This window comes from Toxorhynchites rutilus, chromosome 1, assembly GCF_029784135.1.
Source record: "Toxorhynchites rutilus septentrionalis strain SRP chromosome 1, ASM2978413v1, whole genome shotgun sequence".
Taxonomy (NCBI): Eukaryota; Metazoa; Arthropoda; class Insecta; order Diptera; family Culicidae; genus Toxorhynchites; species Toxorhynchites rutilus.
In genome coordinates this window covers 164,577,889-164,595,085 of record NC_073744.1, presented here as the reverse complement: position 1 = coordinate 164,595,085, position 17,197 = coordinate 164,577,889, and the positions used below count along the sequence as shown (strand labels likewise).

The 17,197-nt window shown below is 41.9% G+C and overlaps 1 protein-coding gene across 1 annotated transcript in view; it reads right to left on the bottom strand.

Annotated features, from left to right (window-relative positions):
- Positions 1 to 17,197, bottom strand: part of LOC129763302 (serine-rich adhesin for platelets) — a 312,933-nt gene that overhangs the window by 76,002 nt on the left and 219,734 nt on the right. Inside the window, exons 4-5 of the mRNA XM_055762235.1 lie at positions 5,816 to 6,207; positions 5,596 to 5,744 (exon numbers count right to left, since the gene is read on the bottom strand). Of these exons, the coding sequence (XP_055618210.1) occupies positions 5,596 to 5,744; positions 5,816 to 6,207 (541 nt within the window). The remainder of the gene's footprint in view (positions 1 to 5,595; positions 5,745 to 5,815; positions 6,208 to 17,197) is intronic.

Below are 17,197 nucleotides of genomic sequence, written 5' to 3'. Positions count from 1 at the left end.
TGAACGTGCGCTTAGTAAGAAAACGTGGATGTGATAACGGAAAATAAATTCTGGGCAGGACAAAGTTTACCGGGTCAGCTAGTATATAATAATGTTAATATTTTGAGTCATGTTTCAGTGTTTTTTCTTTATTCATCACGAGAACTTGTATCGGAAATAGAATAATTTCCGAGAGTAAAATTCCGATTACAAAACTTTCTGGAAATATTATTCCTGAGGAACTATTGTGGATAAGAAACTTCTCACCACAAGATGGGCAACATACGTTCCATTAATTTTCTCCAAGCGATTTGCACTTACTTACCACCTCGTCGAATCCCCCATCCCAAACTCCGTCCAAACTAACCTTACTTTCTTTGAAACTTTCCCATGGCACCGATCCATAGCAACGGCCGGTGTGGCTTGCTGAAGATAAAGCATCCCGGCTGACAGGAATACAAAAAGGAATCGCATAGAAGCGCACAAAACACGCACACAGATCGAACACCACGTACTACCGACTTCCGCGATGCACTCCGACCATCCGAAACCGATGCTTGCTGGCAACTGATTTTGGATCTAGCCAACCGAGGCCAAACCAAAAACAGAACGGAAGCCCATGATTAGACCGCTCCACCGAGAAAATGGTATGCAGTGTAAGGAATGGAAAAAAAACATACCAAAACAACCGGCTCCCCGCCGACTGGAATCGATCCAATCCCCATGACGACAACCAGCTCTCTGGCCCCCAGAGGCCCCAGCTTCCATCATCATCCTCGGAAATTGATTGGTCTCAACGTGTGTTCGCCGCTTCGATACTGCTTTTTTGCCACTTCCCAGATTCCCCCGGTCAATATGAGTGAAATGATTGATCGTTTGATGGAAAGTTTGTTTGGGACTACGGAGGAAATGGAATCTTTCACTTTGATACATGTGTGATAAATCGGTTTGAAGAATCGGAAACAACGACAAAACAAATTTGGATTGGGCGTCGAAAACAACTTTACAAGCCTACGAGTCTTCTTATTCAGCGGCTACTCGCATCCATTACCCATTTTCCGCATGTCCAGTGTCCGGAAAAACAACTACCCGGACGGCATAAAGGGCGCCTGCAAAGAAAACATTTGGGGAGGAATCCACTTTCCCAGCAACGCTTAACGCGCTTAACGCGCAATCCATCTAACACGATGCCGACCATTCGTGTGCCGGTTCTAAACAATAACGGAGAAAATGCGGTCGTCGGGACGGAATAGAAGAAGAATGCTGGAGGCGACGATGATGGCGGCTAAAAATAGTTCCGCGTGCGTTCATTGTTTGCGAACCCGATCTTCCGAGAAGGAAGCCGTCGCGGAAGCTGCCGGCGACCGACTGAAGGGGTTCGTAAAACGATGTAAATTAATCGAGAGTGGCACTTCTCAAAACATTGGGCCGTTTATTTTCGGTGGGAATGTTGTTGTTACCCCCCCCTCTTCCATATTGACAAGCGAGGATAATGTGGCGCTAAATTAGACGGGGTTGTAATGCGCGATGGAATGTCGAGAGCAGTTAATCGATACTTATTATCAGGACAGCGCCATGTTGATAGAAGTTCAGTAGCGGCGCATTCACAACTTAAATCGTTTATCGGTTACTCGAGCCCTCCTCGATTTTATATGAACATTTTCCCCAAAAGATGGTATTAAATTATTTTCAATTTTTCTGTACCTATTTGAATTTTTAGAAAAATAACCATAAAACGTACCGAAAAGAAGAACACGGTTTCTATTCGTTTGTGTGGCTGTTCCTGTTGTATTTGTCATCAGCTATTTTTTTATTTCTAACAAAATACCCAAAACACATATAATAATTTTTTGTCAATGTCCAGTACAAAAACTAGAAGTGGGATACAACCGCAAGGTGGGCATAGGACTAACGTTAAGTAACAAGCAACAAGCATATAACTTTTAGACATTTCATCTTTGGAATAAAGTGGTTAGCCGGAAAATAATTATAAACGCTTATAGGAGGAATCGCTCCTCCTCAGAAATACCCAGCGCAAATAATACCCCCTCCCCAAGCCCCGACAGTTGGAATCATCGGTCGATAGCGGTATTCGTGAGCATTTAAAAATAGAACTTCTGCTTTCACCAAACAATGCGACTCCGTTCAGTCCGGCTGCAGAAATTAAATGGAATTGGTCTCCCATAGGCATAGGGCATAGGGGATTTATAGGCGTGTGAGTGTGACCATCCTTATCTCACATAGCAACAACAACAACTAAGGGGCTGTCCACATACCACGTGGACAGAAAAATCACGTTTTTGGACTCCCCCTTCCCCCTCCGTGGACAAGCGTGTACATTTTTCTTTATTTTATTAGAACAATTCAGGAAATAACTGAATTGCGCATAAATTAATGTTTAGTTCCATTTAAGTTCATTTTGTTTCAAATTTTACTTGCTGAACCCTGCCACGTTTGCTGTGGTTCACTGATGTCTTATGACAGAGAAATGAGTAGTAAAACAAAGCAAATATTCCATATGAGTTTAATTTTGAAATACTTGTAATACTTTGGTTTTCTTTTATCTTCGAAGATATAAAAGCTATCTGGTTTGTCAACACGGAAACGAGCAATATCCAGTTGAACAATCCGCATCCGAATATAAATTACAAAATTCCAAGGATTGATATTGAGCAAAACCAATCGAATAAAAATAAATGGATTCAAAATCATTATCAGATACAATTTAAGCTCACGATTTTTCAACACATGCAAAGAATTTTGTTGCTATCACATGGATTTTTTTTTCACAGCTTCATTTCAAAAGTGTGCTTATTTCATCTGGGAATCTTAAAGCTTCTTCAGGCTTTGGCAGTAGCAACAACAATTTTTGAAGTGGCTCGCATGTTGTGTTATAATATGAGCTCCATCAGAGCTCGAGTTTTTGATGCGCACAGAAAAGAACAGAACAGTTTTATATACATACATTATTTTTCTATCAATTAAATAGAATTTCAAAAAAAGGAAAGATAAAGTAGGAGGCATGCACTGATATCAAAAGATCTTCACTTGACAAACAGTTGAGGAGTAAACGGTCGAAATTGTTCAGCGATTTCGGAACGCCTGTATCTTCCATATAAATGATGACATTAAGATAAAAAATACAGCATTTTCAAGCTACAAATATCTAGTGTGTGATGCGTATATGTGTTGTAGACAAAATATATTGCAAGAAAAGATGAAGCGTTTATGGTTTGTTTTCAAAGTTTCTCTCTTTTGAAAATACATTCTTAAAAGCAATCCAATCAACATGCTTATTTCGCTTCCATTTGATGCATAGTGAGTTTCAGTAGAACTTTTTACTGTAGAGGTATTCTTTATCGAATGAAAAATTATCCTTTAATTTCGAATTAAGAATATTTCATGAAATAATGAACGCACAGCAAATCGATGGTCAAATCTACTCATCACAATCTTTGAAATATTTAATACATGGTTCAGTTGTTGCTTTGACGAATGCATTATTTTATAACAGAGTTACAAAGATCACTCAAAACTTTCGTTGTCACATTTTGCTCCTCTATTTTTTGACGAGTGTAGTTCTTTGCCTACTTCAGAATATGATCGCCACAGGAAATGTCGGTTCATTTACACAATCAATTCACTTTTAGTCATCAGCGCAATAGAAACCTTTTCCACAATAGTTCGGGGAATTTTCAAAGGGTACTAATACCTTATTAAAAATTTTCGATATCTATATATATTTTTTTTTATTTTTCAACTGCTTATTAACCATCCTGCATTGCGTGTCTAGATAGCTTCCAAAATGCTCGTGGGGGAAAAAAACATCAGAAAACTCACGACTCAATTACTTTTTACTAACCTTGCACGAAAAGTTATTTGTATTGCTCTTTAGTTTTCCTCCGCTTAAATCTTTATCAAAAAGTCACTAACGTCACAGTTTACCAGAGAGCAATTCAACGCCAAATTAATCCTCCGCCGCCCTGATCCTCCCCATTTTATTAAAATTTTGTTAATTTATTCCAAAAATAGCCTTGAAACCTGTTACCCGATTGAAACTTTTTTTTTGAGCAATCTATTAACCTTCTATTATATTTTTGACGTAGGATTACGTCTTTCGGGAACATATTGGGGTACAAATTGAAAATCGAAAATCGAGCACATCGTGAAAATTGTCCAATTTCAAACGCTTATTACTCAGTCATTTCATGATGGATTGTTGAAATTTTTGCGTCAATCCATTTCGGCACTCCATAACAATTTTATTATATTGAAGAAAATAATATATGCCATGAAATTAACAATCGAACAATTGAAAAATCTCAACCCCTATCCTCACGGAAATACCCACTTCTGATTGGTCGAAACTGGCGACACATGCGGCGGGTCCCTAACAGAGACATCAAAACCAAGCTGCCTGAGGGAAATTGGCATTGCAAATACATAAAAGTAGAGGGAGCTTTTGTTTCCACTGAAATGTGTTCCCTAACAGAGACATCAAAACCAAGGTGCCCGGAGGAAATCGGCATGCAAATATATGTAAGCCGGGGGCATTTTTATTTTGCAAGTGAGGTGAATGATACAATTAATTCTAGCAAATAAAATATAAACTTGGAACTTTGATTTTCGTTGCTTCATGAAATTTCATATCAATGACTGATCGTGTATTGTGAAAAATTTAGCACAAGTGTAAGTGTAAAATTGTATATGGTAGCAGTTGTGTTAAAAATGACATGATATATGAAACGATTTATTTCAATTTTCATAAATAAAACCAAGGTGTGTTCCCGCTCGAGAACGGGTCGTGTGGTTTAAGCTGTCTGTTTTGTTGTGTTCATTTTCACCCAAGAAAAGTTTATACGGCGAGAAAAATTGGAAAAGTGAAGAAATATTAGAAAAAGTTATTTCCCATATGCTCTACGTATAGTGTTAGGTGTTCTTAGTCCAATTAAAATTCGCATTGGGTTGAATAAATACTCAGAAAGTAAAAATTATAAAAGAAAATTACCTTTTTCATTTCAAATATGTTTTCTCTATATTAAAGAAATCTGTTTTTACCGATGAATGATAATTGTGTTCGGTATTAGTAATTATCTTATATTACATGAGTTTTTTTCTTAATTTCATCCATACATGTCACAGGAGGTATCTCGTCTAGGATCGAAGAGGGCGATTTTCATCATATCTCGTTCCACTTCAGTATCTTTTATCTGATACGCACCATCCAACGACTGTTTACCATCCTTCTGTCATCATCACTCGGTAAACACTAGTGGAGTGAACAAACTATACCCAAAAACCAAACATAACGACCCTTTTCAGGGCCACCAAATCATTATCAAAGAATTTAACGATGTAATTCTTCAAATATCCAAAATCAACAGATAGCCTAACGGAATCCTACGTTAACTATGCGGTCGTGTCTCGGACACAACCCTCCAGTGACTTTTTTGCAGCGAAGGCTTGGGAAACTCTAATTTTTCCGCCTTTTCGCAAGCAGCTTTATAATTTAAGTATTAAAAAATACAACCCAGAAATTTCCCCCGCAACCCGAGGAATGATTATAGAACCGTCCATTTCGTCATAATTTTGCCCTACCCTAACGAAATAATTTACCTCGCTCCCGGGGTGGAGGCCGCCGTTGACTGCGGCGGGGGTATTTCCGCCTTCAGAAACCGGTACAAATCCGGCGTGGGCCGAGCGACGCTGATCGAGGACGACCGCCGCCGGTTGAACACGGGTGACTTCTGGTGCTTGAGGAAGTCCTGTGCCAACAAAGTGGATGATTGTGTTAAAGGATAGAAGTCAACTCGCTTGCTCGCCAGTCCAGGCTTACCTTGGAGGATGAATAACAGCAGCAACTTCCGAGCTGGCAATTACCGGTGGGACAGTTGACAACAGTCGCCCCGGTCGGCACAGGGAAGGAAGCACTGGGAGTCCCGTCGGGAGCGGTGTGATTGAAGACCGAGATGATCGTGGCCGAGGGTGAGATTGACGCGGCCGGGTTCGATCGGTGCACTCGGAGCGAGTTGTTTCTGCTGTGATGTGGCGGTTTGGTCGAAGGTTGCTGTGATTGCTGCTGCTGCTGTTGCTGTTGATGATGCCTCATGAAGCAGTAGGAGGTGGTTGTTTTTGTCATCTTCGATGAGAGGCTCTTGTTGTTATGGCTGCTGCTGCTGCCACCAACACTCGAATTCAGCGTGTCTTCATTGACTTCGTTAGTGGTATCTGAAAGGGAGGGAAGAAAGCGAAGAGGTACGGCTAAGAGACGGTTCGGTACTTTCATGTGATTGTCACATTCGCTGTCGAAACGGTGTGGGAAAATTGGACTTATGTGGAATAAATTCGGAATGTTCACATTTGGTTTAAAATTCAGTTTGTGTATAACTGAGTACGAGAAAAAAAACACTGCTTGGAGAATTCACCTAATCTACCATACAACCATCCGTCCGTTCACGGATGGCATAGAATTTCAAAACGATGCGCTGCATCCCGACATCCAGTTTAATGACGAACAGGAGCGGTGTGGGGAACACTCAGCTGGAAACTTTCACCACATATTTCAGTCAGTTAGACAGACCCCCCCTCTCTTGTCGCCTTGCGAAATTGGTCACTTCCCCCGCTCGCTCAGTTTACTACCTTGTGTGAAGAAATTCTCGCTCGAGACGGCAATGGATGTGAAAGCGAAGCTGTAACAAAGTTGAAGTAGTCACATAGTCCTCGTTCCATTCCCCGGAGTCTCCGTCTTGACTGACTTGATGTGGTACACTTGCTCCATGCTGCGGCTGGAATCCAGTATCGGTTTCACCCGAGCGCGGAGGGTGGGAAAAAACGGAAATGGGTCGAGTGACGACGCTTTGTTGATGGTTGCGAAAGGAAGCATAAAAATCTCCGCACAAGATGGCTCTAGCCAACGGTACGGTTTGGTCGTAAAAATGAAAACGAATATGTATTATGTATGTACAGATGACTCAATTTAGTTGCAGTGGCCGTAATGGGAGATGCTTCTTATTACCGTCGATAGCAGTATGTATGTGCTAAAAATGTGTGTGTGTGTGTGTGTGTGTGTCTGGGACAGTGTCACGAAACTATTAAATTTCTAAGCGAAGTGAAGAAATTACATAGTTGTCTCGGGCTCCCACCATTGGGAATTCCGGTACAAGGTTCGTAGAATGGGTTTCTCGTCTTCAAGTGCACTATTTAATTGTCAGTTTTAATGTCGAGAATAATTACCGCTATAGAAAGAAAAAAATATCATCCTCATAAAAGGACACGTCAATGAACCACCTTGTATTCCGTACCAGTACAAGGTCGTTCGCTAACTGGACTGGAGAGACCACCCAGTTATCGAACCGCCACAAGCCACCAGTATCGAAAGGGCCACAAGTCGGTTCTCCGTGGGGTTCAACGGGGTGCTATGTATCAACCACACTCCCAGGGCCTTATCCAGCCATGATTTCAGCTACACACTACTGAAAGGAGGGCTATTGTCAGCCTTCAAAAATTTTGGAATATAATACGTGCTAAAAACGAACAAACTCCTTTGTCTCCCTGTCAATACCTAGCCACCACAAACCTTGTCTAAGAAAATTCTTTCTAGTTGGCATACCCGGAGGGTTCGATCTCGTTATGCTGACGTCAAGACTGTTTTCTCACATTCCATAAATAGATCTCCTCGCAAATGCAAATCGCTCTGGAATGCCTAATATTTAACTTTTCCTTCTTATCAAGCCACGGTTATCCATTCATCATCTTTGACAGTGTTTGGATTTCGATCAATATCGAATGATACACAATGTGTCATGCAAGTAAACTCTCACGAACATGTAGCCTAACATGAGTGGATCATTCAGATGCTTGTATGAATGATAGTAATCACTTGTGTTACACTAAATGATTCAACAAAGAGAGGAACGAAAACTGTTGATTGCATATCCGAACTGTACTAAACATCGCACACCTTTTTCGAAGCCTGCATACAAATTTGAACCGCATATATCGTCCCGTTCGACTATGGAGAAAACCACTGCACAGACAAGTGCAGAGCGAGAAATGATACAAGAAAAATTACGTCATCATTCGGTCACCATTTGCGGAGAGCAGCGAATGGGAAAAGAGCTAAAACGAGAGAGTTCCTGTTTCTCACTGGAGCTGTGTTGCTAGTAAAACTATGCGGTCTATATGAATATATATATTTCAAGGGATAGCAGCGTTAACAATGAAAAATATAATCTGACTACCCTTCCCTTAGCCTCTTTCTAGCCTAATAATCATATAGTTTGCACTCTCTGAGACTTAAAAATCATTTGTAGAATGTGAATCATTCGCTTTGCGTAGTCCGTATGACCCTGCTGTTTCATGATGCATGGAGAGGTCCGATATGTATATGTTAGAGGCAAAGAAGAAAATAAACTTTCTGCACCGAAAGCGTACGTGACGGTTTTACTTGCGTGCTGACGTATCATGAAGTACGAACCGAAGCAGAGTTGTCTCGTTCTCTTTTGTGTCATGATTTGAAGCACGTAACAACGAAAGAATGCCGCTGGGGGTAATGATTTCTGTAAGATCATATTTGGACGAACGAATGCGATTTTTTCTGTGAATGGATCAATTGGCAAACACTGATCTGAGTAACTCGTTTGGAACTTCAACGCCAATAACTGATCATTGATGACACTCGTGCTAGTCGTAACCGAAAACAGTTCGTGAGGCTCCTTTGCCATACCGAACTGTGGACTATCCTGCTTCGTCCCGATTCTCGATGCAGCGGCGGCAATGTTTTCTTTTCCAGCCATGTGCGCGAAATCGTAGTTGGAATGGTCCATTCGTAACATCCAGCCTTCAGTCCGAGATAACATCCTTTTTCTAACAACCTTACGGTTCGTATTGTTTGTCATGAACATGAGTGCTTCGTTATCTGATCGCAACGAAAGCCACTGACCCAGGAGATAAAATGAAAACTTTTCCATCGCCTAAATAATCGCCAACGCCTCTCGATGTAACTGCGGGTATCGGCACTCTGGTGTCAAACTTTTCAAAGCACACGCAATGATTCGACGGCCTTCAGTTTGTTCCTTTGCCTGTACCAAGGCGTGTACGCATGTTTTTGAGTTCTTTCTTCGTTTTATTTATCAATTTCTTCTCAGTTTTCGCGACAAAATTGTTGGAATAGATCTGACGCTTCATGTTTGCCAAGAAATTCCTCGATGGAACGCAGCTGGGGGACATTGGGCGGATTCGCCTACTTGGGTACCACATCGATATTCCGCCGCTCCATCTCCTCTAACGATCGCTTCGAGTAGTGTGCCGACGTCAGATCCGGCCAGAACACCGCGTCTTCGTCCTTATGGTATTTCTTGATGAATGACACAACTTCCGGCAGGCACTTCGTGCTAAAAATTGGCCGTGAAAGTCCAGAGTTAAAGAAGAGCGGCTTTAACATCTCCTTTCAGCTGATTGTCTTGGGGAACTTGATGTGTGTAAAATAATGTTTACTTCGGACCTAACTTCCGTCCATCACAACCGCGTCGTCCATCGCGATTTCGCCGGGAAAATCGACTTGACAATCTAATTCAGCCGCTGCCGCGGCACCATTGCCTGCTGCTCCAAGACCAGTGGACGGGACTTACGCTCCCTGACAAGTATGTTCATGTTCGCCAGGTCCTTTTTCACTGTTTGGCCGGTTGCATCAACCTCCCGGCCAAGCGCACGCAGCGATGGAACCACTTTTCCCGCGATCTTCCTCTTCAGCATCCTTTGGAGCTTCTTGACGCTCAGGATCGTCGGCCGTCCGGGACCGGGCTTTCTTCCGATGCTCTGATTGTTGTCCAATAGTACCAAGATATTGTACATGCCGCGCGATGTCCGTTTTCTACGCGGCGGGGTACCATTATATGAACGCGCTCACTTCTGAACGGAGTAACTGTTTTCGCAATCACGGTTGCAGTTCGACTGATAAAGCTGTCGATTTTTTTTCTGCTGATTCATGGGTTACTATGATTGCTGCTGCATGGGTAGTTTCGGCAGTGCGTATGAAGGAAAGTGTGACGTTTCAACTCCTGCAAGTTTTTACCAAACGCCAAAATGTCGTCGAGGTGGATAATTTGCATTATTTTGCACTTCATCAGCAATTTTACCATCACTCTTCCAAGTTCTGGAGCACACGACAATCCGAACGGCAATCTTCTGAATCCCATTAATCCATTGGAAATTCAGTTTCCTTGCTGTGTCGAAACTTAGCAGTGATATCTCAGTGTTTTCAATGACCAAGAACATAGCCAATTGCAATGGTAGACTGTTCGCACCAATAAACGCCTTAAAAGAATACTCCACTTCTAGTGAGCGAAATTCTGTATAACAACATGGCATAAAACACGAAAATAATTATAATATTTGTATACACTAGGGTGTCAATGAATGTATGGGAAAAAATCGACCCTAAAATTTCACAATGTTACCCCATACAAAATGTTCACCACCCCGAAAAAACACCCTATGCCAAATATCAGCTCAATCGGACTTTAGGGAGAGTGGCGCAAAGCGGTCAAAGTTCGAGTTTTTTGAAAATCAAAAGGAAATCGGGGTTTTTTGATGCCATTTTTTTTATGCCAATTGTCTTAAAATTGCATGAAACGTCGAGATCTTGTGTCATCTCGAAATTTTTTTTTGTCAAAAATCGACACTCTGGGACTTTGTTTTTTTCGGCATACGAAACGAAATGTATGCTTTAGGGTGCCAATAAAAATAGTTATCTCGGATTTTCATTCGGAATTTGCTACGAAATGTTGATTTAACAATAATTTTTCAAAAAAAAAAAACTCAAATTTTAACGTTTGTGACACCAGTAAATGAAGTCCGAATAAGCTAATATTTTGCATAGGGTATATTATTGTGCAAATCAACATTTCGTAGCAAGTTCCGAATGGAAAATCGAGATAACTATTTTTATTACCACCCTGAACCATACACTAGATGACACTAGATCTCGACGTTTCATGCAATTTTAAGACATCTGGCATCAAATTTTTTTTTCGAAAACCCCGATTTCCTTTACTCCCCCCTTGAGCGATTTTTCGATTTTCAAAAAACTCAAACTTTGACCGCTTTGCGTCACTCTCCCTAAAGTCCGATTGAGCTGATATTTGGCATAGGGTGTTTTTTCGAGGTGGTGAACATTTTTTATGGGGTAAATTTTTGAAAATCGAGATGACCATTTTCATTGGCACCCTAGTATACACAATAAACAAATGTTATTAGAAACGGTTTGAGAACCTACCGTCAGTGCAGAGACGTTTGCACTGTAAATGTTTTCCAAATCAAGTTCGAGAAAGTTCTTCTGGATTAATTGAGATCGCTCAGTGAATGACAACCGGCAAATATTTTCAATCTCGGCACAGCGAGAGCTACCGGTTCCTCATACACGACTATCCGTTCAAACTGGTTCCTGAAGCGAATCCACCCTGCTTTGCGTTTGGTGAGAGGCAAATTCTACTCAAATTTTGATACCGCTTTTCCCCTGCTTAACCTGCCCTTTTTCCCGCCACGCTTCGCGATGTACTGACTTGCACAAAAGTATTCCCTGACTTTTCTTCATCCTCAATGATGGAATCACGTCACGTTCACGTTCCTCACGTGACTTCTCCAAAGAAGAAATATCGCTCACTCGCCAAAATCCGCTGATCTTAATGGTAATATAAACCGGAAAAAAAATTGTTACTGCAACTAAAACTGGTACAGTACAAGTTATTTTGACCCCTTGTGGTCAATATCGGGTCGACGAGATCTAAAGATCGACCACTATTAATTAACATAAGTTCATATTTGAAATTTTCATGATACTCCATAAGTTGTGGTGTGTGTGAACAAACTTGTTATAACAATGACTAATATATTAGTAGAGATTTGTAATTGTTTTTGTAATTTGTATTAATAATTATTAATTACACCTGATATTTACTGAATTTTATGTCTATTTATTGATGAAAAGATTACTATCATAATTATTTTTTTTAATGTTTGTTTATTTATTTTATCTATTTTTTTTAATTCTATTATCTGCTTGCTTGCTTTTATAAAAAAAATCAACACTAATGAGATAGTTGATGTTACCTCGCATGAACAGGCCAAAATTTCATCTATACTCTGGTGTTGGGTTTTATGAGATTTATCCGACTCCGGCTCAACTGTTCCTTGAGCTACACTCCATGATTTTTTCTTGTTTTATTTTATTTATTTATTTATTTATTTATTCATTTATTAATTTGTTTATTTATTTGTTTATTCATTTACATTTAAACGTTCAATTGATGGTCGTGTTAGCGGTTGTGCATTTATTTCTGATGTGACTGTTGGAGCTGAGCAATGCTTGCTTGGTCACGTTTACAGTACATACTGAGCCGTAACTTTCGCGCAAGGGCAGTATATGATGGTCACTGTTGTTCGTTAAAATTAAGATGTTAGTATTGGGCCATAGTGGCCCAACACGGCTTTCGGACTAAGTACTAACTCCTTCACGGTCGGTTTTAGACTGAACTGTATTTCCTTAAATTTTACATTGCTTAGGTCACTTGGGTGTTTCTTGTTTCTCCATGTCAGCACAAAATGTGCGTTTGATTATACAGCGTTCGCATTATTTTGATTATACAGCATTCACACTATCGAGTCGGATCCTCCGCTGCGCCCCTTCCAGTTCGCGCAGTCGTTTCGTGTTTCTCCTCCAATGGTAGTAAATGATGGCGATCACCATCGCCACGATGAATGCCCCGTCTATGGAATATGATGCGACGTCGTGCATCGATATGGTATTCTCGATCTTATCGCTGCCGAACATTATACTTGTTTTTAATTGTCGCGTTTTCTTGGAACTCGTAATGTTCCCTACATTGTGGCGCATTTTATTGCATCGAGGAGGGTCTTAATCGCTGACCCAAGCACTCGAGCGTGTGAAACCACTTCGTTTGGAATTTCGGGTCTCGCTATTATCAGCGGAAATTTGCATTGTCAATTTTTTCATAGGGTCGTCGCCCAATCTGATTTCGTGTACTTCCATTTTCTCCCCCCTTTGGGACGAGGGCGTAGTCTACCGTCCCAAATCATTTGGGGTGCTTGGGGAGGGGGATCGTCTTCTAGTTCGATTGCTTCGGCTTGAGATTGCTGTTCGTTATCAGCTGTGTTGTCATACTCTTCTATAATGGGTTGAATGGTGTGCTCCTCGACTGGTAGAGGAGCAAGTGTTCGCACGTTGCGTTTGTAAATTCCGGTAGCGGTTCGCACTACTGCCACTCGGACTACTCCATCATTTCCAGGGTGTATTTGTGTGACAATTCCCATAGGCCACCTTGCTACGGGAAGGGGATCGTCTCCGATCAATACGATTTGGCCTACCTTAACGTTGGCTTGTTGCTTGGTCCATTTTGCATAATCACGTAACTGGTGGAGATACTCGTCTCTCCATCTTCTCCAAAATTGTTCGAGCTGCGATTGTACTCGTTTCCATCTGGTTGTGAGATTGCTTCCATCCTCACTCTGCGTAGGGATGGGCACGGCTAGCATTGGGCGTGCTATCAAAAAATGACCGGGTGTGATCGCGGTCGGTGAATCTGGCGTCGTGTAAACAGGTGTGAGTGGTCGCGAATTCATTATTGCGGCCACTTGGTAGAACAGTGTCTGCAATTCCATGATGTTTAGCTGTGCTCCTCTGGCCGCTGCACTAAAGAGCCGCTTGGCTACCTTTATGTTCGCTTCCCAAAGTCCTCCAAAGCTGGGGCTTCGGGGTGGAATGAATGAAAATCTTATTCTGTGAGTTGCCGCAATATCAACTAATTTGTTTTGAAAAACTTCATTGTTATATATTCTTCGTAAGCGATTGAGTTCTCTGCTGGCCCCGACAAAGTTCCGCCCATTGTCGGAGTAAATAACCTCGGGTATTCCCCTCACTGATGTGAAACGGAGAAGTGCTGATATGAACGCTGCCGTCGACTGATCTTCGACGACTTCTAGGTGAACTGCTTTGGTCGCAAAACATATGAAGATGCAAACATATGCTGTGGTCTTGCATTTCGATTTTTGATTGAGATATACTTCGAATGGCCCACATAAGTCCACTCCCGTGTGAGTGAACGCTACTGATTCATTTACCCTGGGCGAGGGCAGTTGTCCCATTCGTTGCTGTAAACGTCTGGGCCGCGCTTTGGCACATAAGATGCATCCTCATGTATTTTTTGAATTATTACCCTCGAAAATGGGTGCGATTTGGGAATCAATATTGGATTCTTTTGTGAGATGGGCATTTCTGCATTGTGGAGTCTCCCTGTGACATGTATGACTCCATTTCTGACGATTGCGTTGAGATGCTGGAAAGGTCCTTTCGTAGGCACCTTCCCAGTTTTTCGTAATTCCGCTACTTCATTTGGATAAATAGTGGCTTGCATAATTCGGACTACGAATGTTAGTCCTTCATTCAATTCAGTGGTGGTGAGTGGGCCCGATCTCTTTTCGTTTCTGATGCCTGTGTCTTTATTGACCTTCTTCATATTGTTTATGGCTCTACACAGCCATGCAAAGTGTCTTACTGTTTTGTCATGAGTGTGATGGTGCGGGTATTTTGCGATTAAGTCTTCGCATGCCTTTCCTGTTGCTGCTACCAATCGTGTTATTGGTTCTTTAATCTCTTCCTGTTCTGCAGCAGCAGTGTATTCGTAGCCGCTCTGCAGATAATATTGTCTTCTTCGTATACATTCCGGTCCGTGTAACCAAAATTCTAGTTTTGCTTCGCGTAATTTTCTGACTGGAATTCCTCTCGAAACCATATCAGCCGGATTTTCTTTCGTAGATATATATTTCCAATGCTCTGGATTCGTGGTGGAGTGTATCTTCTGCACTCTATTTCTAATGAAGGTTCCCCAACGTGTATTTGAAGATTTGATCCAACTTAGCGCTACTTGTGAATCACTGTAGTAATATTCCGACGAGATTCGACCGGCCAGAATGCTCTTTATTTTAGCAGTTAGTTCTGCTAGAAGTGCCGCCGCCAAGAGTTCCAGACGGGGCAGAGTGACCTTCTTCAAAGGCGCCACTCTCGATTTCGAACATAAGAGATTCGTACTCTCTTCTCCTTTTAAGTTGATTGCATGTAAGTAAATGACGCATCCATAAGCCTTTTCGGAGGCGTCACTGAATCCGTGTAAATTTAGTGCGATCGTATGACTCGGAGTCGACATCCGAGGTATTTCTATCTTGCTGAGCTCCACTAATGAAGCTTCGAACTTCTTCCATGAGCTTAGTGCTTGATCTGGAACATCATCGTCCCAGCTGACGTTATAAGTCCACAATTCTTGCATCAATATTTTAGCTGTAATGATTACAGGTTGTATCAATCCGATTGGGTCATACAGTCTCAAAATCTTCGAGACCATCTGTCGCTTTGTGAGCGCTTCGTATGTTTCACCTATGTTTTTCGTACTGATGAACTGGAACACGTCTGTTTTGGGGTTCCAGGCTATCCCCAATGTCTTTATGACCTCTTGGTCACCAACTTGGATCAATGGTTCCAAGTCTTTCTCTGGAATTCCTTCCAGTACGCTTGCGTTGTTTGATGCCCACTTTCGAAGTGGAAATCCATGAAGTGACAATGCATGCTCTATTTCTCGTTTCGTCTCCGTCAGTTCATCTGCGTTGGACGCTCCAATCATTAGATTGTCAACATAGAACGATCGTTGAATGGTGTCGGCAATTCTCGGATTTACCGACCGATAATCTTCAGCTGCTTCGTGTAGTGCCCTACAGGCCAAGAATGATGAAGACGCTTCACCATATGTGACAGTCGTCAGTCTATACGCTTTCAATTGATCATTGGGGCTGTCGCGCCACAAAATACATTGTAACCAAGTGTCTGTGTATGCGATGTGAATTTGTCTGTACATCTTTGCAATATCTGCTACTAGCACGTCGTTGTGCGTCTTGAAATCAATTAGCAGATCAAATAAGTCCTTTTGAATGGTTGGTCCCACGATTTGTATATCGTTCAGGGATACTCCGGTTGAGATGCTGGAAAGGTCCTTTCGTAGGCACCTTCCCAGTTTTTCGTAATTCCGCTACTTCATTTGGATAAATAGTGGCTTGCATAATTCGGACTACGAATGTTAGTCCTTCATTCAATTCAGTGGTGGTGAGTGGGCCCGATCTCTTTTCGTTTCTGATGCCTGTGTCTTTATTGACCTTCTTCATATTGTTTATGGCTCTACACAGCCATGCAAAGTGTCTTACTGTTTTGTCATGAGTGTATCGTTCAGGGATACTCCGGTTGACGGATACTCCGGTTGACGTCTTTGCACTTGCGTCGAACACCACCCTAACCTTGGTGGATGTTGAATCTGGTTTCACCACACACGAGTGAGGGATGAAATACTTTACTTTGTGAAAGTCTTCTGTGGTGACTGGTACCATATGTCCCAGTGTTTCATATTCATTCATGAATGCCCTGTACTCTTTGTACAGGTCTGCATTCCGCTTGAGCCTTTGCTCAAGCGATGTGAATCTTCTATATGCTTGTTGATAAGAGTCGCCTAACGATGACGGCTCCCCCCGTAGGGACATTCGTGTAATGTATCTCCCGTCGGGAGCGATCTCTAACGTTGTGCGGAAGTGACTTTCCGCCTCGCATTCGTCATGTTGCTTTGGTTCCCAGTCTTGAAAGCACGCTTCTTCAAGACGCCAAAACTTCTCTATGAGTTTGGCCATTTCGTCCTGTGGGAATTCGAATTCATTTCTGCTACACCTTGTAGCAGACAATACAGTGGTTGATGGGCTGCTGTGACGTAGCGTCCCACATGCAATCCAGCCCAAGCTGGACTCTTGATACGTAAGACCGTTGGCTACGCTAAGCCGGCCTGGCATTAGAATTTTGAAAAATATTCTCGCTCCGAGGAGAATGTCGATTTCATTCGATCTGTAAAACTGGGGATCGGCAAGGTGCAATTGTTCTGGTATCCGTATACCCTTTTCATCAATAGCTGTGCTTGGTTGATCGTCCAATATCTTTGGCACTATGATCAATTCTAAACTTTCATTGTAGTTGCTTGCGTGAGAGGCTATCACAGTTTTGATACCCCTTTTAACATGTGCTTGTCCGCTAACTCCTTTAATGGTTACGTTTACCGAGTGTTGCGGAATTCCTAGGCTTCGAGCAGCCTTTTCTGTGATTGTTTCTACTTGACTCCCT